Raw genomic sequence first — 23,343 nt, forward strand, 5'->3', positions numbered from 1 at the left:
ATGTCTTTGAACCTTTGTTTAAGTCGAGCCCTATTTCTTTCTGTCTCAAACAAATATCTCATTACCCCTTAAATGCATCTCTAGTGGTTGCCTTAAGTGATCCAAGTTGCAAGAATAACTACTTAGCGCCTATCCAATTGTTGCCGAGTTTAGGATTCTTCAGCTGACACCTATGTGGCAAATCCTTCATAATTTTTAAGGGCTCAGACGTCGCCTCACTGATTTTGATGTGGAGAGCCTGCCCCTTATTCACTCTTTCATGATGGTTGTATTCTCTTAATTCTGGTAACACTTTCGTAAATTATTCTGTTATTTGCTAACAGTGGAAGCAATGAAAGGAGAGATTATTCACAAAATAAAGTTTGCATGGCTGGTTCCTGGAATGGCATGATTGTACAATGAATAGGCATTGAGTAGACAGGAACTAATATTGCTGAGTGTTTTGAATAAGAAGTGATCTATTGAGATCGATACATAATCGTTAAAAGGATTTGATAGGGTGGACACCAGTAGAATATTTCCTCTGCTTAGGGAGCTAAGGATAAGGGGTCAAAGTCACAGAAGAAACAGCCAACCGACCATAATTCTATTAAATTTAAAATAGTGATGGAAAAGGGTAGACCAGATCTAAAAGTTGAAGTTCTAAATTGGAGAAAGGCCAATTTTGACGGTATCAGGCAAGAACTTGCAAAAACTGATTGGGGGCAAATGTTCACAGGTAAAAGGACAGCTGGAAAATGGGAAGCCTTCAGAAATGAGATAACGAGAATCCAGAGAAAGTATATTCCTGTCAGGGTGAAAGGAAAGGCTGGTAGGTATAGGGAATGCTGGTTGACTAAAGAAGTTGAGGGTTTGGTTAAGAAAAAGAAGGAAGCATATATAACGTATAGACAGGATAGATAGAGTGAATCCTTAGAAGAGTATAAAGGCAGTGCATTTGTAATGTCTGTCTGAGTTTGTGCTGTAGTGGCATCTTCAATCTAGTGGTGGTGCGAAAGCATTTCCCTAGCAAGACAGATAACTGGTGAAAGAATTGGCTCACTGTAATCTTTTGACCCAAAAGATTTCCCCTTAAAAGGAACATGAGATAGCTTTAGCAAATAGAATTAAGGAGAATCCAAAGGATTTTTACAAATACATTAAGGACTAAAGGATAACTAGGGAGAGAATAGGGTCCCTCAAAGATTAGCAAGGCGGCCTTTGTGTGGAGCCACAGAAAATGGAGGAGATAATAAATGTGTATTTTGCATCAGTATTTATTGTGGAAAAGGCTATGGAAGATTGAGAATGTGAGGAAATAGATGGTGACATCTTGCAAAATGTCCATATTACAGAGGAGGAAGTGCTGGATGTCTTGAAAGGGGGAAAGGTGGATAAATCCCCAGGACCTGATCAGGTGTATCTGAGAACTCTGTGGGAAGCTAGAGAAGTGATTGCTGGGCCTTTTGCTGAGATATTTGTGTCACTGGTAGTCACAGGTGAGGTGCCGGAAGACTGAAGGTTGGCAAATGTGGTGCCACTGTTTAAGAAGGGCGGTATGGACAAACCAGGGAACTATAGACCAGTGAGCCTGACCTCGGTGATGGAGGGAATCCTGAGGGACAGGATGTACATGTATTTGGAAAGGTAAGGCCTGATTCGGGAGTGCCGACATGGCTTTCTGCATGGGAAATCATGTTTCACAAACTTGATTGAGTTTTTTGAAGAGGCAACAAAGAGGATTGATAGGGCAGAGCCGTCGATGTGATCTATATGCTCTTCAGTAAAGCATTCAACAAGGTTCCCCATGGGAGACTGATTAGCAAGGTTAGGTCTCACGGAATACAAGGAGAACTAGCCATTTGGATACAGAACTGGCTCAAAGGTAGAACCCAGAGGGTGGTGGTGGAGGGTTGTTTTTCACTGAGCTGGGAATTTGTGTTGCAGATGTTTCGTCCCCTGTCTAGGTGACATCCTCAGTGCTTGGGAGCCTCCTGTGAAGCGCTTCTGTGATCTTTCCATCGCCACTTGCAGTGGTTTGAATCTGCCGCTTCCGGTTGTCAGTTCCAGCTGTCCATTGCAGTGGTTGGTATATTGGGTCCAGGTCGATGTGCTTATTGATTGAATCTGTGGATGAGTGCCATGCCTCTAGGAATTCCCTGGCTGTTCTCTGTTTGGCTTGTCTTATAATAGTAGTGTTGTCCCAGTCGAATTCATGTTGCTTGTCATCTGTGTGTGTGGCTACTAATGATAGCTGGTCGTGTCATTTCGTGGCTAGTTGGTGTTCATGGATGCGGATGGTTAGCTGTCCTCCTGTTTGTCCTATGTAGTGTTTTGTGCGGTCCTTGCATGAAACCCGAAAGCAACAACACCCCCAGATTCGATGGACTACTTAAAGTGCACAAACCAGACATCCCACTCAGACCCATAGTATCACTACCAGGGACACCATCTCACAAACTGGCTAAAGAGCTACAGCAGAAACTGAAACACCTGATCAGCGGATCCAGACACTCTATACAATCAACACAGGAATTCTTGGACATCATCAAAAAGATACACATAGACAAGGAAGAAACCATGGTCTCATTCGATGTAACAACACTGTTCACCTCTATCGACAAAACCCTAGCCAGAGAAACAATAGCCAACCTGCTGGATATACAGAACAGACAACAGGATGGTGAACCTATCAACAAAGGCGGCATACTCAAACTAATGGACCTGTGCCTCACAACACACTTCACATTCAACAACCAAATATATGAACAAATCAACAGCACACCCATGGGCTCACCCATCTCTGGACTCATAGCAGAAGCGGTAATGCAAAGATTAGAACAAACAGTCTTACCGCAAATTCAACCCAGACTCTGAGTCAGATATGTGGATGACACCTTTGTAATCATTAAAAGCACAGAAATAGAGAACACACACCAGATCATCAACGCCTCATTCATAGGAATCCGATTCACCAGAGAGGAAGAAAAGGACAACCAACTCCCATTCCTAGATGTGATGGTACAGAGAACACCTAACGGAGAATTCAGCATAAAGGTATACAGGAAAGCCACACACACAGACCAAGTCCTGAACTACGAGAACAACCACCCCAACACACGCAAAAGAAGTTGCATCAAGACACTATTCAAAAGGGCCACAACACACTGCAGCATACCAGAACTGCAAAAAGAGGAAGAAGAACACTGATACAATGTATTTGCCAAAAACGGATACCCGCGCAATTTCATCAACAGATGCCTAAGGGAAAAACAACAGAACGAAGACATGCCGCAACCCAAAGGACTAGCCACACTACCATACATCAAGAGCATTACCGAACTGACAGCCAGACTACTGCGACCACTAGGACTCATAACAGCACACAAACCAACCGCCACTCTCAGACAACAACTCACCAGAATGAAGGACCCGATAACCAGCATGAGCAAAACCAATGTAGTGTACAAAATCCCATGCAAGGACTGCACAAAACACTACATAGGACAAACAGGAAGACAGCTAACGATCCGCATCCATGAACACCAACTAGCCACGAAATGACATGATCAGCTATCCTTAGTAGCCACACACGCAGATGACAAGCAACATGAATTTGACTGGAGCAACACTACTATTATAGGACAAGCCAAACACAGAACAGCCAGGAAATTCCTAGAGGCATGGCACTCATCCACAGATTCAATCAATAAGCAAATCGACCTGGACCCAATATACCGACCACTGCAATGGACAGCTGGAACTGACAACCGGAAACAGCAGAGACAAACCACTGAATGGTAAGGTCCTAGGGAGTGTTGCTGAACAAACAGACTTTGGAGTGCAGGTTCATAGCTCCTTGAAAGTGGAGTTGCAGGTAGATTGGATAATGAAGGTGGCGTTTGGTATGTTTTCTTTTATTGGTCAGAGTATTGAGTACAGGAGCTGGGAGGTCATATTGCGGCTGTACAGGACATTGGTTAGGTCACTGTTGGAATATTGTGTGCAATTCTGGTCTCCTTCCTATCAGAAAGATGTTGTGAAACTTGAAAGGGTTCAGAAAAGATTCACATGGATGTTGCCAGGGTTGGAGGATTTGAGCTATAGGGAGAGGCGGAACAGGCTGGGGCTGTTTTCCCTGGAGCGTCAGAGGCTGAGGGGGGACCTTATAGAGGTTTACAAAATTATGAGGGGCATGGATAGGGTAAACAGACAAAGTCTTTTCCTCAGACAACAACTTACGAGAACGAAGGACCCGATACCCAACATGAGCAAAACTAATGTAGTGTACAAAATACCATGCAAGGACTGCACAAAACACTATATAGGACAAACAGGAAGACAGCTAACAATCCGCATACATGAACATCAACTAGCCACGAAACGACACGACCAGCTATCCCTAGTAGCCACACACGCAGACAACAAGCAACATGAATTCGACTGGGACAACACTACTATCATAGGGCAAGCCAGACAGAAAACAGCCAGAGAATTCCTAGAGGCATGGCATTCATCCACAAACTCCATCAACAAACACATCGACCTGGACCCAATATACCAACCACTACAGCGGACAGCTGAAACTGACACCCGGAAGCGGCAAGGACAGACCACTATAAATACCGGAAGAAACATCAAAGAAGCGCTTCGCAGGAGGCTCCAAAGCACTGATGATATCGCCTAGCCAGGGGACGAAACGTTTGCAACAAAAACTTCCAGCTCGGCGAACAGAACCACAACAACGAGCACCCGAGCTACAAATCTTCGCACAAACTTGGAAAGTCTTTTCCCTGGGGTGGAGGAGTCCAGAACTAGGGTGAGAGGGGAAAGATATAAAAAAGACCTAAGGGGCAACTTTTTCACACAGAGGGTGGTATGTGTATGGAATGAGCTGCCAGAGGAAGTGGTGGAGGCTGGTACAATTGCACCATTTAAGAGGCATTTGGATGAGTATATGAATAGGAAGGTTTTGGAGGGATATGGGCCGGGTGCTGGCAGATGAGACTAGATTGGGTTGGGGTATCTGGTCGGCATGGACGGGTTGGACCGAAGGGTCTGTTTCCATGCTGTACATCTATGACTCTATGACTGAAATTACGTGCAATTTCTTAAATGATCGCAGTTTTTTTTTATTTTCTTCTCAAAGGGCTGTTGCGTATATTCAGTGCAGAGATTAATAGATCTTTGACAAATAAGGGAATTAAAATAATGGTGTGGGTAAGAAATGACCCATGAATTTATTGATCATGGAGGGGCTCAAAGGCCAAACAGTCTTCTCCTGCTTCTCTTATATCAAAAAAGAAATGTAGTTCATTTAGTGAAATATTGTATTGTAGGATATGACTGTAAAACACTGATGTTCTTTTAATCAGAAACCAATAGTGTAACAGAAAAAAAATGCTCAGACTTTCTAACTGCATAAATCATTTCTCCTAGGTTTTATACCCTACTGGTACTGTCTACTGCTCTGTTTGGCAAGCCACCTTTCAGGAATGTAATAGTCAATGGTCTAGTCCTGGCAAGGTATGACCTTGTTTAACTTCTTTCCATGTCAATAACCTTTAAAATTATAGTATTATTAGATGTTATAATATAGGTTAGCAGCATAATTATCTCTTACAATTGAAACATTTTTCTCTTAAGTATCCATGTTCTGGTTAATGTTTTGGATGTAGAAACAGTAATTACTCATCACTAAATGATCAAACTGTTAGCATTAACTTGACTGTAACCAGTGTAAACTATGTCTGATTTTTCTAAGCAGCTGTTCTAGTCTAGGTGGCATATTACTGTAATTTTACCCATTTCTGTGTTTGGTCAGCTGATTTGGCACTTGGAGGTACTTGTAGGTTTGGAATGGCAGGTGTGGCTGGTGGAGGATGATATGAGGCAAAAGGCTGAAAAAACTTTGGACTCATTCAGTTCCAAACATTATCCTCATATTAACTGTTCAAATATTTGTGGCAGACTATGGCAAGTATTGAACTTGCACTGTGGCACAGTTAGAGACTGTTGAAACAAATGATAATATGAGAGAGGGATAGAATCTGTTCAGAGTTGTCAAAAAATAATGCTGAAAATTTGTTTAAGTTTCTCTGCATTTTAATGATTCTGGAAGTCGAAAGCAATTGGCCTTGATCATATCAAATTAATTTCACTTCATGCAATGGAATTAACTGGGTCATATTCTCAAGGCTTTCATGAATATTTGTTTTCTGACAAAATGGAGGAAATTATTATACAGTGAATGGTAGCCTTTTTTCATACTTGTAATGTCTACGTGCCATGTCTATGGAGAGTGTTTTTTTTTTAAGTAATTTAATCTGTAGAATTGAGGGTAGATTTAATGGAAGTGAAAACTGGGTTTGAAGATAATCAATATAATATTTAAGTCCTCAGGGAAGAATTTTGCCAAAAAAATTAATTTTACAAAGAAAATAAAATACCTCTGAAGCTAACTTCACCATTGACATGATCTCATCAGAATTGGAAATGGGAAGGTATAGCTGCCTTGATTTAAAAAAAACTTGAAATAAATTTTGTGTACTTATAATGTTTCTTTATTTTCAATTCAGATATGTATGAAATTAATAAAATGTGATTAGTGAATCATGTTTCTGTTCTCCTATTTAGCGATGGTCAGAAAATGAGTAAACGCAAAAAGAACTACCCTGACCCAATGCATATTGTCAACAGTTATGGCGCAGATGCACTGAGGTAAAATATACATCATCTAATGACAGTGTACATGGTGTTTTAAGCCTTTTTTCTGAGCAATATTGACCTGCTACCTTCAGCATGAGAGATTCCCATTGGTCAACAACTCTACTGCATTGTATCATGTGACTATCACGACTCTTTTTTTTCTCATTTAGCAATTCAGATGATAAATTGGGTGTGCCGAAGGCAAAACTGAAGCATTAGTACATCACTTTGAGTAATCAAGTGTACTAAGGGAGGTTCAGATTATCAGTTTGTCAAGATAATCTGTCAATTTTATCACATTCTTAGCACTTCTGTTCTCCTCATCCATTAAAATATTTCAAAATAGCACTCAAACTTTGGAGTTAGTTCTAATATACCATAACTTAAGTATGCCTGTGTTTAACAGATTGTGGTTTATACAGAAATTCCTTATCCCTTCTTGACATTTCAAATGTTTCTTCCCTTTATTTCCCATGAGAGTTCGACAGATCAATATCTATTCAACATTATTCCATCTTTCTAGGCCTATCAACTAGTATTCTAATGTATTTTGCTAATGTTCACATTGTAAGATATAACTTGAGGCTATGACCATGAGTAGAATCCAAACTTGCATTTTTTTTTTATTTTCAATTGTTATTTAATGCACTTCTGGTTGCACCTTGCTTCACAATAAATCATATACTGCATGATGTGGACAGTTTATGCTGAAACCAACAGCAGAGCTGCTGCTTTCTGCATTATGACTAAGTACTTTGGTTGAATAAGTCACTTTATTTAAATACTCCTAAAAGATCTCTTGTTGAAATGAAAAATCTTCTGGTCAATTTGAAATGTCACATCATCGTACTATGACTTAAAATATTTATGAATGTAAGTTATTATTAACTTTGTGCATGTATATGTTTCAAAGTTTTTTTTCTTTTACGCACTGATTTGATCCTTCTGACACATGGTTTTTGAAAAGTGATGATTGTAACGATAATAGTTGCAGGAAACTAATGTCAGCAAATTTCCTATTGAAAATATTGGACTTTCTAGTAAATACTGCTAAATTATAAGTAATACATTTTACATGGAAATAATCTGTCACATTATGTTAAAGTTTCAACTGACCCAGAAGGTAAAGTCTGTTAAACATCATTAAACTGCCAATTTGTGATTGAAATCCTAATGTAACATGACATCATCTGCCTCAAAGTAAAATACACTTCTTTGATTGAGTATTTTTTGTAAATTGTGAATTCTGTCAAATAGATGAGATGTAGTAACATTATTTAACTGAATGTTTATTTTAATTGTTTAACAATTTATATTTAATCTATTTTAATGATGTGAAAAGCAATATAATTACTACCAGACTATTTTGAAGAAAGGCACGCCTTTGAAGATAAGTTAATTTAATTTGTATATGGTGCTATTGCAGATTATTAATTGATGTTACTTTTAAAAGCAGGATAGCCTGCAATAATAATTGCATTCACATTTGAAAACTTTTTACGGGTTTACAGTGTTTTGCAGAAGTTTAGTATAGACACAGTTTTAACTCTGGGTTTGACCAGATGTGCCATTTTTCATGAACTGTGTAAATGTTCTTTTTGTAGGCTGTACCTTATTAATTCCCCAGTTGTAAGAGCAGAAAACCTGCGCTTTAAAGAGGAAGGAGTGAGAGATATTCTGAAGGATGTTTTCTTGCCTTGGTACAATGCATACAGATTCCTTGTTCAGAACGTCCAGAGATTGCACAAGGTAAAGGGGAACATTTCCATGCAATTTGTTACGACACATGGTAAACTCTTCTGCTAATTTGGACCAGATCCACTGAAAAGCTCACCTTGCCTCATCTGTTAAAGTATGAGTGACAAAGAGCTGCAAAAATCCCTCTATGTAAAAAAAATTTAACAATTTATTCTTCAACTCTGGGAAACACAAGAACATTAAACAATCTACAGAGTAGTCCTCCTTTGTCTGATCAATTTATCTACTTCACATTCTACAACAATATACTGATCCATTAAAACCTCCCAATTAAGTTTAACAAAAAAAAAATCAAATTTCAATACCAGCCAGTTGTCGCTTTTCCCTTGATATCTTCGTCTGTACTTTCCTGGGTCTTTTCTTTGGTCTTCTATTTCATAAATTTCATATGGAAAGGTACCTTTCAGAGAGAAGCTCTGCAGGCCATGTATCATTGGTGCTCTTTGCCACTCTGGCTATCTGTTCAAAATGTCCAATTTTATGTACCCCAAAACATCAGGCTGTCTCAATGGTTTGTTGTCATCCAAAGCAGTAACATTCAAATTCAATTGGATTTTGATATCTTGGGGCATAACTTAATTCAAATTTGGCCAATCAATTTTGCACCATGGCACCATTGCAATGCAGCTCCAACTATTTGTTTCATAACCAAATGTTACATTTTTAAATATTTTAGCACACTCTGTGCCAATTTCCACTCTCTCTTAAAGGTACAGTGCACCTTCATAGCAAATTTCACACATCTATAACAATATTTACATTTGCAGGATTTATTTTTCAGTGTGCTTCTACCCACGTATATAGAAATGTGTAGATTGAAATATTAGCTTAATGTCATAATTAAATCTTTAAATGTGAAGTTGTTAAACTGGAGTGTGATGTTTGCTGTAGATTGCTCAGTTATTTTTAAACTGTTGTTAAATTTCTCACTCCAGGAAGAAGGTATCCAATTTCTTTTCAACGAAAGTACCATTGAGGACAGTGATAACATTATGGATAAATGGATACTTTCGTTTACACAATCACTCATTCGGTTTTTAAAGGCAGAAATGGAAGGTAATCATAAAAATAGAGGCATCATTTAAAGAAAAACATAAAGTTTCCTTAACTCTCTTTCAGTCATGTTTGATATTCCTTTCCATGATATTTTGTGCAGGATTAATAATTCCTTTTTATTTTTGCAGTATACACTCAGTAATTTGAACATCCTAGTGAAGGTGCGAAAAAAAATCCAGCTCATTCAACTCTCACCATCGTCCAGGTCTATGTCTCCTTTTTAAAAACAATTCATAAATTCCCATCTAAATTCATATCTCTCTAAATTGTGCAAATTCCTGTTTCTTTTTCCTTTATGATTCTAAATGCCAGTCAAAGCTCAGCTGATAATAGCCTTGTTCTGAATCAGGAGAATATGGACTTGAGTCCCAATCCAGGAATTTGAGCAAATAAATTGACATTCCATTGCAATACTAAGGAAATGCCACATTTTTTTCAAATGCTATCTTTCCGATGAAAGAATGTAACATTGAACCATGATAATATCTGTTCTCTCAAATTAAGATCTCATAGCATAATTATGTAAAAGAGCAGGGGAATCCATCCACGTTTTCAGGTCCATCTCAATGATTCTTCGGTCCGACTCGACCGTGCGGACTGGATAGCCACCTTCATCTAGCCCCATTTGCCAGCATTTGTCCCATATCCCTCTAAACCCTTCCTATTAATACACTCATCCAGATGCCTTTTAAATGATGTAATTGTACCAGCCTCAACTACCACTTCTGGCAGTTCATTCCATTCATGCACCACCCACTGCATGTAAAAGTTGCCCCTTAGGTCCCTTTTCAATTTTTCCCTTCTCACCCTAAACCTATACCCTCTATTTCTGGACTTCCCCACCTCAGGGAAAAGATGTTGTCTGTTTACCCTATCCATGCCCCTCATGATTTTATAAACCTCTATAAAATCACCCCTCAGCCTGCAACGCTCATGGAACACCCTTGTCAATCTTTTCTGAATCCTTTCAAGTTTCACAATATCCTTCCTTTAGGAGGGAGACCAGAATTGCATGCAATATTCCAAAAGTGGCCAAACTAATGTCCTGTACAGCCGCAACATGCCCTCTCATCCTGGAATCCATGTTATAAAAAACAGGTCGTTGTCATGTTGCAATTTGTCGCACCTTGCTGTGTGGAAAATTGATTGCTGCATTGCCCGCATTACAACAGTGACTTCAATTTAAAAGTGCATCATTAGCTGTAAAATATTGTGGACTGTCCTGAGGTCACAAAAGATGCTACACTGAAGGAAAGCTTGCTGTAGGAAATAAAGTGCCATGAAACATCTCTGCTTCTTATGGAATTGTTGAGTTTGCCTATGCCTATTCAGCTCCATGATTTAACTAAATTAAACCAGAAATTTGATTAATTTGTCTCTTTGAAGTGCTGCTGTTAATACCTCCCGAATCATCTCCCTCCTAATCCAATAGCTTCTATCTGTCGTCTTTCACATTCAACCCAATGTTTTGTGCCCTTGGTTCCTTGACTTGAAAGGACCGTCAATCCTTCTGTGCAATCCTCCAGGAAGACTATTTCCATTTCGTGATCATTTTATGTCATTGTACCTACTTGATCTTCTGTGTTATTGATACTTACATTATATTTTTGTTACTGTCTGATTTGATTTTTTTTTACGGCCCTCTTCATGCATCTCCTGACCGCTACCATGGATAAACATGTCACCCAGAACTTGCCTTCATTGCCTAAACATTATCCAACTGAAAGTCACTGCAATACCCAATACATCAAATTTGAAACCATCTCCATCTCTTCAGTTTCCTTTTTGATTTCACCCCTCTAACATCAACCAACCCAACATCCATGAATACTCCCTGAGATTCACTCTCAACTATTCCAACAGTTCTGCATGGGATAGTCTGCTCTCTTCCTGTATCCATGCTGTACCATCAGTGGCAGAGTTTTTCCAGTCTTGTCCCTTATCCTGAAATTCCCAACCTGAATCCCTGCAATATGCTGCAATCTTGCCTAAATTCGTAATCCTTTTGGGGAAAATAACACTTGGTTGCCTCTGACTACTTGTCTAAGACCTTCATATCTCAGCTTGTCTAATCCTGAAGCATTAACTGCTTTGGGCATTATGCTTTGTTAGTATCTGTAAACTGTAACTTTTCAGTTGGAAGTTAACTTAGTATTTAGGAAAAAATGTTAAAAATGCACTTTCATGCCCATTCATTATTTGTATATGACCTAATCACATTAAAATGTGAAACCTTCAAATTTGCATTCATATTATCAATTAGTTTTCAAAAAGAAACCTTTTCCATTACAGCATACAGGCTTTACACTGTGGTACCAAGACTAGTCAAATTTGTGGACTTACTGACAAATTGGTATGTTCGAATGAACCGCAGAAGGTTAAAGGTAGGAAACTTTTAATTTCCTTGAGTGGAAATCATCATCTTTATTAACTTTCTTATGATTTAAATAAAAGATAAGTGGCTCCCCTTGATTTTGTGTGTAGTTTCTCTACCTTAGGTGATTGAGACCTGGTCATGAACTGGAATTTCAGGATCAGTGGGGTAATTTACAGATGAAATTTAGATTTTTGTTAGTGACGGGATTTAATAGTTATTAGTATTGAATGGGGCATAGAACATCTTTCCTTAAAACTGCTGTTAGACAACCCAACTTTTAAAAAGGAACTAATGTTTAACAATCATGGCTTTCTCATTTCAGAGAGAATTTATTTAGTAATTCTGCTTACAATTCCTCTTTGGTAGGGTGAAAATGGTGCTGAAGATTGCCAAAAGACTTTGGAGACCCTGTTCAGTGTTTTGTTCTGCATGTGTCGGCTGATGGTATGAAAACTTAACAGTAATCTTACTCTTAGAATGATTGCATCTGAATTTGTAAAACTGTCAAACAATTGCTCACTTTTGCCTGTTTTCCTTCCCTTTCCCTCAGATAAGACGCTACTGTAGTTGTTTAATGTCTCATTTTTTTAACTCGTTCCACATATAAACTTCTTGTCATGCACATGCAACACATTGCATCAGTTCAACAATTGCCTTTTAAATCATGTTTTTTCTGATTAGGAGTAATATAATAGTTATGTGGTTAAAATTCCACTGTTATTGGTCCTCATCCATTTGACGTATTTTCTACTTGAGCTCCTGAGAGATCTTTTCAAAGAAGCCTTTTTGCTTGTTTTAAGATTGTTAGCTCTTTTGTGATTAAATTTATTTTAACTCACTGGATTTTGTTAACTAAATATGCATTTAGTTACTTAGTAATATGCGTTACAATTACTTAGGACCATGGATGTCTGAGATTTGGATAATTTTTTCACTTAGGTTGTAGTAGATCCTCTTAACCCAGGTAAAGTATTATAATAATAAGCATATCATAACTTCCACATACAATGAAACTGTTACATGTCAGAGTTTTTAAACATGATTTGATTGAGCTTGGCCACCAGGAGCTCAAATTATTTTCAGCTATTGACTGCAAGTTAGGCTTTTTATTTGCTCATTGATAGTTGCAATCGTGGTCTAGATATGTTGTTGAGTTGTTGCACGGACATTCATTATGTTTCATTTTAGTCCCAGTTTTTAGAGAAAAAGGATATAAAGGAGAAACCTGTCCTCAAATTTCTTAAAGTCTTGTGTGTTTAGAATATTTGAGAGTGACAGTTTTCTATTTTACACTGAAATAGTTTGGCAAAAACTGATTATTTATAACCATTGAAAGCTAATTTCGGTATTAAGTTCAGCTAGTACAGTTTTCACACACTTGCGAATAGTGAGCAAGATTGCCAGAGAATGCAGCAGTATTTGGATAAATGGTAGATGGAATTTAATCTGGATTAATGTGAGGTGATGCATTTTGGCAGGTCTAGTACAGGAGGGAAATATGCAATAACTGGCACAACCCTTAGAAACTTTCACATACAAAGGTATCTGAAAGTGGCAACAGAAGTGGATAAATTGGTCAAGATGGCATATGGCATGCTTACCTTTGTCATCCAGGGTATAAAAATTAGCAAGTTATATTGCAGCTGTATAAAACTTTAATCAGGCCACATTTGGAATAATGTGTATAGTTTTGGTCACCACAGTATTAAAAGGATGTGGAGGCTTTGAAGAGAGTACAGAAATGGTTTCTCAGAATATTGCTTGGTATTTAGCCATGAGAAGAGATTGGACAAACTTGGTTTGTTTTCACTTGAACATTGGAGACAGGTATGATCTGATAGAAGTTTACAAAATTATGAGAGGCATGGATAGATTGGATTTGTTGGAGTGTTTTTCCCAGTGTAGAAATATCAATGTTTGGGGACATAAATTTTAGATAAAAGTAGGGAAGTTTAAAGGAGATGTGAGACAAGATTTTTTTAACAGAGGGTGATAAGTTCCTGGAATGTGCTGCCAAAGGAGGCGGTAGAAGCAGATGTTAAAGAACCATCTTGACCGATACATGACTAAGCAAGGAGTAGAGGGATAAGGATCATGTCGAGGCAAAAGGTTTTAATTTAGAAAGGTACGTGCATCGATGCAGGCTTGATAGGCTGAATAGCCTGTTCCTGTGCTGTACTGCTCTTTGTTTAGATCAGAAACTGAATTGGACCAGTCATATAAATACTGTGTTTGTAGGAACTGACTCCCCAAAGCCTGCCTAACATCTACAAAGCACCAGCCAGGAATGTGACACAATACACCCCACTTTCCTGGATTAATGAAGCTCCAACAACGTTTGAGAAACTTCACACCATCCAAGACAAGGCAGCCTGCTTGATATGCACCACATCCACAAACATTCATTCCCTTCACCCTTCTTAGTAGCAGCACTGCACCATTTACAAGATCTACCATAGAAATTCACAATGATTCCATAGACAGCGCTATCCAAACACGTGATCACTCCCATCTAGAAAGACAGCAGCAGATAAATGAAAACACCACCACTTCTACGTTCCTCTCTAAGCCACCCTGACTTGGAAGTACATTGTTTCCTTCAGTGTCATTTGGTCAAAATCATGTAGTGCTCTCCCTAATAGCGTTATGTACCTACACCAAATGGATTGTAGTGGTTCACTATCACCTCCACAAAAGCAACTTGGGACAGACATATCAAATATTCATCTAGCCATGACTGAATCAAAAATGACATGGAATTATAAAAGAAAAGAAGAAGTGGACAAAAAAGTTTAAATTTGTTAAAATATCCCGTAGGAAAACCATTGTAAAATGCCGTTTTCAGGACAATGGAGTTATTTCTAGGTACTTATCTACTGTTTTTTAACAGATAAAATCAGTACTCCTGACTGCAGCAGATCTATTGTCTTCTGGTGTCGTGAGTTGGTAATGGGAAAAATACCATAATTTCATACCAATGTTGATTTTAGTCTAATTCTGTCAGTGAGGTTCTGTCAGATCATAGCATGTCCGGGTTATATCCAACAGAGATTTCTGAATTACCACATTTATGCATGGTCAGACGCTGGGCATTTTTATCCAATTATCAAATTTTACTTAGTCCTAGCAATACCCACTGCTAGTGTTAGGATCCTATGGGATCTGTAAAACAGAAAAGACAAATTTACCAAATGACCCAGCATCATGATGTCAAATGAGATTTCACCTTTTGTATCTTTTTACCATGAAACATCATAAATGCAAATTAAACATGAATTGACAATAAGTCACATCAGTCTGATCACATCATAAAATAGCTGATGCAACAAAGACTGCCTTTCATTGAGGTAGTCAGACCATAAAACAGAAATTCGCCCATTCAATCAACCCCATTCTCCCACTTTCTCCCCATAACCCCTTGATCCCTTTGATAGTCAAGAACCTATCTATCTTAGTCTTAAATATACTCAGTGACCTGGCCTACAGTGGATTCACCATTCATGGCTGAAGAATTTTTTCCTTATCTCCATTCTAAAAGGTCTTCCCTTTACTGAAGACTATGCTCTCATTTCCTACTCTCTCCTGCCTATGGAAACATCTTCCCAACATCTACTTTGTCCAGGCCATAAAATTGAAATTGTGAGTTTCAATTAGATGCCCTCTTATCCTTCTTGAGACTCAGAGTCCTCAAACATTCCTCATCTGTTAAGCTTTTCATTCCTGAGGCCATTCTCATAAACCTCCTCTGAACATGCTGCAAGGCCAGTATATCTTTCCTGAAATAAGGGGCCCAAAACTGCGCACAATACTCCAAATGTGGTCTGACCAGAGCTTTACCGAACCTCATAGGTACATGCCTGCTTTTATATTCAAGTCATATAAAAATAAATGCCATTGTTGCATTTGCCTTCCTAACTACTGGAAGTTTACCTTGAGAGAATCCTGGACTAGAACTCCCAAGTCTCTTTGCACTTTAGACTTCTGAATTTTCTTTCCATTTTTGAAAATAGTCCATGCCTCTATTCTTCCGATCGAAGTGCATGACATCACAGTTGCCCATACTGTACTCCATCTGCCATTTCTTTGCTCACTCTCTGAACCTGTCCAGATCTTTCTGCAGCCTTCCCACCTCCTCAATGCTACCTGTCCTTCGACCTAACTTTGTATCATCTGCAAACCTAGCCAGAATGCCCTCAGTTCCTTCATTTAGTTCATTGATGTAGCAATCTATTCTGTCTATCTCATCCCAGTTTCAGTCTCTCCGTTCTCCAAACAGAATACGAGACCCTATCCGTCGAGGATTTAGTTAATTTTCTGTAGGCAGCACCTACCACAAAAGCAGTACTCTGCCTGTATAGATTTGCATACAGTGCCATTTTTCTTTTGGAACCCCCTTAGCTCCTCTCTTGGTCTTTCTTCTTCTACACAGCCTTCAAGTTTGATTGGTAATAGTTGGTGCCGTTTCCAGGCCCAGGATCAAAATGTCAGTTGAAGAAGGTTTTTGTACTTAGACAAATTTGGTCCCTTTGGTCCTTTTTTTAGCATTATTAAAACAATTAAAAATTCCCAAATGTTTTACTTACTAAATGACCATATTATTACTGCTTCTATATCAAAGGATATTACTGCTACGTTTAGCATTATTATCTATGTAAATCTTAGTTCAATATTGGTAATCATCCTTTGTCAGTTTTTCTTAATGTAATGATATTCTCTTGAATTAATATTGCACACTGACAGCTGCATTTCATTTAGGTCATGAGTACAAACAATAAAATAAAATAATTCCTAGTTGTGTTTTGATAAATTGTAGGCAAACCTGTTAGGTTATTCCAATGAATGTTTAGATTGTTTTTGTGGTAACTTACAAATATTAACATTATGATGTTACAGGCACCCTTCACACCATTCATCACTGAACTGATGTACCAGAATTTAAGGCACTTGATAGACTTACCCTCTGTTCCAGACAAAGATGCACATAGTATTCATTATCTTATGCTGCCACAAGTGAGGTATGATACTTTCTCATTGGACAATGTATTCATTTTATATAACATAACATGTTTGTTTTCAGAATTTTGAAAGAAAATGCAACAAAATGGAGTATTAAACTGAATTTGTTAATTAAGCTTACAGTTTTGCTGAATAAACAATAAAAATTAGTGTAATTGACACTGTTGTCAACAATAATTTTGCAAAATTACCTTGATCATTGTTTGACTACAGGCAAATATCAACCCCAAAACATTTTAATGTTCTTGCTTATGTCATTTTAATTTCTACTTTTAATTTATTGTCTCAAAGCAAAATGCCTTTTTAAAAAAAAGCAGTTTCAATATCACCATATAAATGAAAGGATAAATGTTATGACTTTGAACCCTTTGTGAATATTGTTAGCAATTGTATTTATTGACTAGCTGCTTCAAAGGGTTACTCTTTAAAACTGTTAAAGCCATTTTTCAGAGGATATTTCGCAAATTTTCAACTTGCATGGTGTTACTTAAATGCCAATGCTGCGGAAATAAATTTTTTAAAATATTAGTGGTTTCGTTTGTGTGAAAGCACCAAAAAACTGAAATCCTTTGGTGTCTATTGCAGGTTCCTCTTTTGTAACTTTTCCCTTTATATATTTTCCATTTGTATTTGTCTTGTTGATATTGAAATTTAGTTTTACCTTCTTATTCCAATGTCTTTTATATATAATTTATACAAAAGTAAATTTTATACTTGTTTTTCTTGGTCTGGATTTTCACTGTTAATTTAGAAATACAAGGTAGTTTTTATTTTACAAATCCAAATATACATGGCATTTTTTAAGCCATCATAAAATATGTTAAGTACTTTAACTGCCTCAGACATAAAATTCTACCATCTGAGAAATGTCGAACTTCACTCGGGTAGTGCACTGGAAATCAAGCCCTATTTATCCCGAAATCTTCACAAAAGTTAAAAGCTTTAAAAATTAAGTTATACAAAGATTCCTGAACTTGCCTAATTTCAGACCCTGACTGAATGAAAGCATGGATCAGATTTCTGTTCTTAACCAAAATTACTATCTATTACAAGTAGTTAGACTCTAGCTGCAGGAAAACAATTATAAGCCATTGCCATATAACGCTTCTAATTAAAACATTAATGTCCTTATTAATGCCCATTTTCAGATCTATAAACTATCAGAAAAACCAAGTGTCGTTGTTATGGATGGAAGGGAAGACCACGAAGTAGTTTGGTTCCTGTTCACAAGTGTTGCTGTGATTATTGCTGTGATTCTTGTGATGGTCAGAATACTGCTGCTTAGTCATCCTTCTCCAGATGTTACAACTGGTTTACAAAAGGTCCAGGGTGGCTGGTTCACTTATAAAAGGTCTCTGCCTTATTAATTACAAGTCACAATTTAGAACAACAGTTCAAAGAAAGATAAGCTGCTTCGTTTTTGCGGGCTTAAAGTTGCTTTTACTGCACATAACAGATTTTCTGGAGTTCTGATGAAGTTATATTTCTCTGTGTTGTGTTCACAGCCCCAAGCTGTTTACTTAGCCAAGAAATTGTCACATAGTTGATACCAAACCGAAGACTTTTGCCATTAATAACTGGTCACCAGTCTATAGACCAATCAGCTACTTATACCAAACAAAGTTTCATTTCCACACACCCTCTTGGTTCCAGTTTGTCAGCAATTATGTTTTAACCACTATTTGAACATTAACGATGCTGACAATATGTGTCAGGTTATTTGATTTCAAAATGTTTGACAATAGTCCCAGCCATCCTTTTTTAAAATAGTCATTTTCTAATTTCAGTTTACAATGAGAGATGCAAGAAAAATAAAGACAGATCTTTAGAGATAACTGATCTGTGACTCTAAAATTATGAACACGTGAAATCATTGTAAAGAAAATCAGAGAAATGTGTAGAAAAACAAATTGGTGATCTCACCATACGTTCTGGGCAATGGTTAGATGTGCAATGGGATAGCACTTACACATGTTCTCCTACAATAAATTAAGATGGGATATGTTTGTCAGCATAATTTATGTTTCTACTGATGAATGATAAAAAAACTTAAAGCCTAATTCAAGTATCCTTTTCTCATGTAATAATCAGCAGCTTGCATTTGCCTTAAAAAAAGGCTTTAATAATTTTATTTTTAATTTATTGAATCACCTTGGCACTTAGAATTCATTCCTCAAATTGCATTAAATGTGGCGGTGATTCAAAATAACAATTATGATGGAGGATTTCAGTTATATTAAACTTAAGTAACATTGGATGCAGTCAGTTGACATCTTTCTTTGTGATGGTAATTAATTTTCATTTGTATGTTAACCACTTTGCAGTTTTCCTTTCATATTGGCAAGAAAAAAATCTAAATGAGGTACAGGAGCAAATGGATCTAGAGGTACAATTGCACAAATCACTAAATAGCAGTGTAGCTTAGTAAAGGCAACAAACATCACCACTGACCTTGGCCCCTCTGATTGAAGAGATACCTATACATTAGAGCCCAGTGACACTGATATAGTAGTCTCTTGAGGTGCATATGATAAAAGCACCTACCTAAACCGCTCAGACAAGTGTGCAGACTGCCTCCATCTCATCTGATACCAGGTAGAAATAACTGAGAACAGAGATCACTGCATTGGGCAGAGCATTGCATTACTGGAGTGTCTTCCACATATGTGGACATTGAGACATCTTTCTATACCATAATCGTTCTGTGAATCTAGAATGTGACTATTCGCCTTTTAAGCTTATGAAGCCAGCTATTCGCACCTCCTTTCATTAATGGCTGTATAGGAAAAGGAAGGCAAAATGTCAAGGGATGAAGGGCCCATAAATGATGTCAGTGAAACCCCTGAGCAGATGAGCATCCTTCTTTGACATTCTATGAGGTGATTCATGTTGCATCATCAGCGTTTTCACAGGCATCCCCTAAGTTAGAGGAATTTAGCTGAAACGTGGCAGTATCAGACAACCCTGAATGTTGGCAACATGCTGAGAACCTTGAGATCCTTCCACATTTTGCTACCTCTGTGCATTGAAGGCACCTGTAAGTTCTGCATCTTCCTTCTCGCCTTGCTCCTGTTCTTAATCTTCCTTCAGCAAGGAAGGGAAGCAATCTCCTGGGAGGTGACAAGTAACTGATTTGTTTTTGGAGATGTTGCGTACCATGCAAAAATTATGATTTAATTTTAATGTGGATTCTCTGGTTGCTTGTGTCTGTTCTTCCATCATAATGTTGATCGATGCTTCCCAGAACTTGTGTCTTTGACTACATTTGGGATGAATAGAATGTAACTCTGATTTGTTTTATGCCCTTGTATACTTGTCCTTGGCTTGCATCTTCCTCTAACAATTTCCTGAAATTTGCTTTGTTAAGTGTGGTCAAAGTATGTTTCTCATCCCTTCCTTTGTGAATGTTGTTTGATTTATTACTTTAGGGAGTCTGTCATTGACCAACGTATCGAAGGCGCAGTTGCTCAAATGCAGTCAGTCATTGAACTTGGAAGAGTGATCCGAGACAGGAAGACTCTCCCAGTTAAGGTTTGTACACACCATCTGAAATTTAAAGTAATGCTGCAGCTTTGTTTTTGATTCTTGGTCTTTATAGAGACTAAACTCTGCCTCTGTGCTCAGCGTACTCCACTGAAACAGGATAATCACAATGGACCAACGTATTGTCATTAACACCTTTCATTTCTTCATATCAATTACTTGGAATTTCTACAAAGTTTTTTTTGAAAAAACAATTAAATACTGTACTGCCCTGGCAAAGTTGGCACTACTGTCTCACAATGTCAGGGACCCGGGTTCGATTACAGCCTCAGGCGACTGTCTGTCTGTGTGGAGTTTGTACATTCTACCTATGTGTTTCCTCCGGTTACCGCAGTTTCCTCCTGCAGACCAAAGCTGTGCAGGTTAGGTAGATTAGCCATGGGAAACGCAGGGTTACAGGAGTGGGTCTGGTTAGGATGCTATTCAGAAGATCAGTGTGGACTCGATGGCCTGCTTCCACAGTAGGGATGCTATGATAAATATAGTTCTGGAATACTTATAAGAAAGAATATTTCAACTCTTATTACGAGAGAGAATTTATTTTCCACCCATACAGATCACGTACTTGCAATTACAGCTTTCAATCAATTTAGGTTCACAGAAAATGATTTTCTTCATCCTTCATTTGTCAATTTGCTGTTCAAAGGCAGCAAATTAAACTTACCGTACCTTTAATCATGCGCATAAGGATTCTGTAAGTATTGAAGAAGTCTTGTTAGTGTTTCACATATGTGCAACGTTATAGTTAACCTAACATGTCAGTAAAAGTATGCTGTATTAAGCAGCCTGAAATTGTGCACGTTTTTAATTATTTGATTATTTTCCATGCTTTGTTTCTAGCTCAAAGTCTGGCTTTATGATCTGTTTTCAGATTTTGTTTCTTTTCCTTTTTTTGTTTTCTTTACTGGCCATATGTTTTAGCATGTAAATGTAGCCTTACAAACAATGCTGAAAGGTTTGTTCAATTTATTTTTCAGTATCCTTTAAAAGAGGTCGTGGTCATTCACCAGGATTCAGAAGCAATTAATGATATTAGAGCCTTAGAGAAATACATTCTGGAGGTAACTTCATTTGCATTTGTTTTATCAATCCAAGTATTAGTTTTTAAGTTGAGCCTTTATATATAATTCTGTTAGCCTGTAATGTCAAGTAAAATATTGTTAACCAAACTGAAAAATTAATACTTTTACGTGCAGTAATGCGTTGTGACGTTCACCTGTTTTAAATAAGTTATTGCTTTCTTTATGATTCATCTTCCCAGAAAATCTGATGTTACTTTACTATTAGTAAAATAACATAATCGGCTGGGATTTGCTGTTTGCATAAAGTTATTAGTGTGTAAGTTGGCCTACATTATTTGGTGAGCAAAAGATACCCCTGATCTGCATATTGTCATCAATTGTGATTTGCACTACTTGCTATTGGGTCCCTGGAAACAGCACTTTCATTTTTAACATGCTTGTAAGTTTTGTGAGCTAACTGCAATAGCTGTTAAATTCAAAGAAAATGTTAAATATCATAATTAATATACTGCACTGTGGCTCTGATCTCCTTTTGTGCTTACTGAAATGTTTTAGAATGAATATATTTTTACAAAAATGATAGACTAGAAGTTATTTTGAGGAAGGGTTTTGGAATCCAATTTTTTACCACCATTAAAATGCTTTAAGGTTATCAATAGCTATGTATTATTTAATATAGAAGATAGAATGCGTAATCTGACTATGCTATCATACTGTTTTTCATTTGTTCAACTCATTTTAGCATTCATTTGTTTAGAATTTTCACCTGACTGAATTGATGTGGGTTTGTTTCAAACTTTCTGCAGTCATGTTTTCTACTCTGCTTTTCCTTGCCAATTTGTGGCCCTTTACACTAGTAAAGGAGGCACTGAGAATGAATAAGACAAACTGTGTATAAAAATGTAATCTTTGTGCTGCTTTCCTTCATTTTGTGTTTTTGACCAAATACTTGTACTTTGAAGGTTGGCTTTCACAATAGTTTAAAAGCAAATAGTTTAAAGCAGAACACCACCAACCAGCCATATCAGGTTGATGAAGAAAAGATTAAAACGATGCAGAAGATCTCTCTGATGGCTAATACCTGGAATTTTGCTCTGACCATATTTACTAGGTAATTTCCTAAGCATCATAAATTACATTGGTAAGCCATTGTGCTCAGATAGGAGCATTAAAAAGGAATTTCCAGGACAAAACATTGACATGACCATTCTCAATTGATTGTATGCACTCAGCAAAGTCTGCAACTACATCTCATGGTGCTGCAGTAACTTTACATAAAATTGATCTGTTTATGTTAATATGGCCTATTTGTTAGGAAATACTTTAAAGTTATTAAGTTCACACCAGATTGTATTCCACATTTTTGAATTATAAAATTTTATATGCACTTAGGATTTTATTTATTTTTGAGATGTTGTAGTCTCGGGCATTGCACTTATGCACTAAATGTTTATAGTGCATTTCACCATTTTAGAAAATTTCAGTTTTGTCTTTTCTTATGTTAAAACAAATTCAGTCTATTTCTTGATCTGGCCTTGACGGAAGGTAGATCTTTTCATTAAACATACCCAAGAAAATCATTTTGATAGTCTATTCACTAAGGTAAGCTGGCAAAGTTCTGGATTTACGGGTTGATTATTTTGACTAAAGTATTTTGTTAAAAGCCATATGATTCATCTCTGTAGTTGCACTGTATGTTCTTTTGAAATTCACAACACTCTGGAATTGTCTCTACAAGGCTCAGAACGTATGACTAGTTCAGCGATTCTCAATGGTTATCATGTAAACTTGATATGCTACAAATGTCTTCAAAAGGAATCTTTATCACTTGTATTACTGGATGCTTTGCCAGATAATGACAAATAAAATGACAGTATTTCATTT

The 23,343-nt window shown here is 37.3% G+C and overlaps 1 protein-coding gene across 1 annotated transcript in view; it reads left to right on the plus strand.

Moving 5' to 3' along the window:
- The window catches only part of iars1 (isoleucyl-tRNA synthetase 1), a 190,122-nt gene that overhangs the window by 102,701 nt on the left and 64,078 nt on the right, over positions 1–23,343 (plus strand). Inside the window, exons 17-25 of the mRNA XM_060835504.1 lie at positions 5,419–5,505; positions 6,616–6,699; positions 8,292–8,436; positions 9,381–9,501; positions 11,794–11,885; positions 12,245–12,322; positions 16,772–16,893; positions 20,323–20,425; positions 21,415–21,498. Of these exons, the coding sequence (XP_060691487.1) occupies positions 5,419–5,505; positions 6,616–6,699; positions 8,292–8,436; positions 9,381–9,501; positions 11,794–11,885; positions 12,245–12,322; positions 16,772–16,893; positions 20,323–20,425; positions 21,415–21,498 (916 nt within the window). The remainder of the gene's footprint in view (positions 1–5,418; positions 5,506–6,615; positions 6,700–8,291; positions 8,437–9,380; positions 9,502–11,793; positions 11,886–12,244; positions 12,323–16,771; positions 16,894–20,322; positions 20,426–21,414; positions 21,499–23,343) is intronic.

The sequence above is a fragment of the Hemiscyllium ocellatum genome, chromosome 14, assembly GCF_020745735.1.
Source record: "Hemiscyllium ocellatum isolate sHemOce1 chromosome 14, sHemOce1.pat.X.cur, whole genome shotgun sequence".
Lineage (NCBI taxonomy): Eukaryota > Metazoa > Chordata > Chondrichthyes > Orectolobiformes > Hemiscylliidae > Hemiscyllium > Hemiscyllium ocellatum.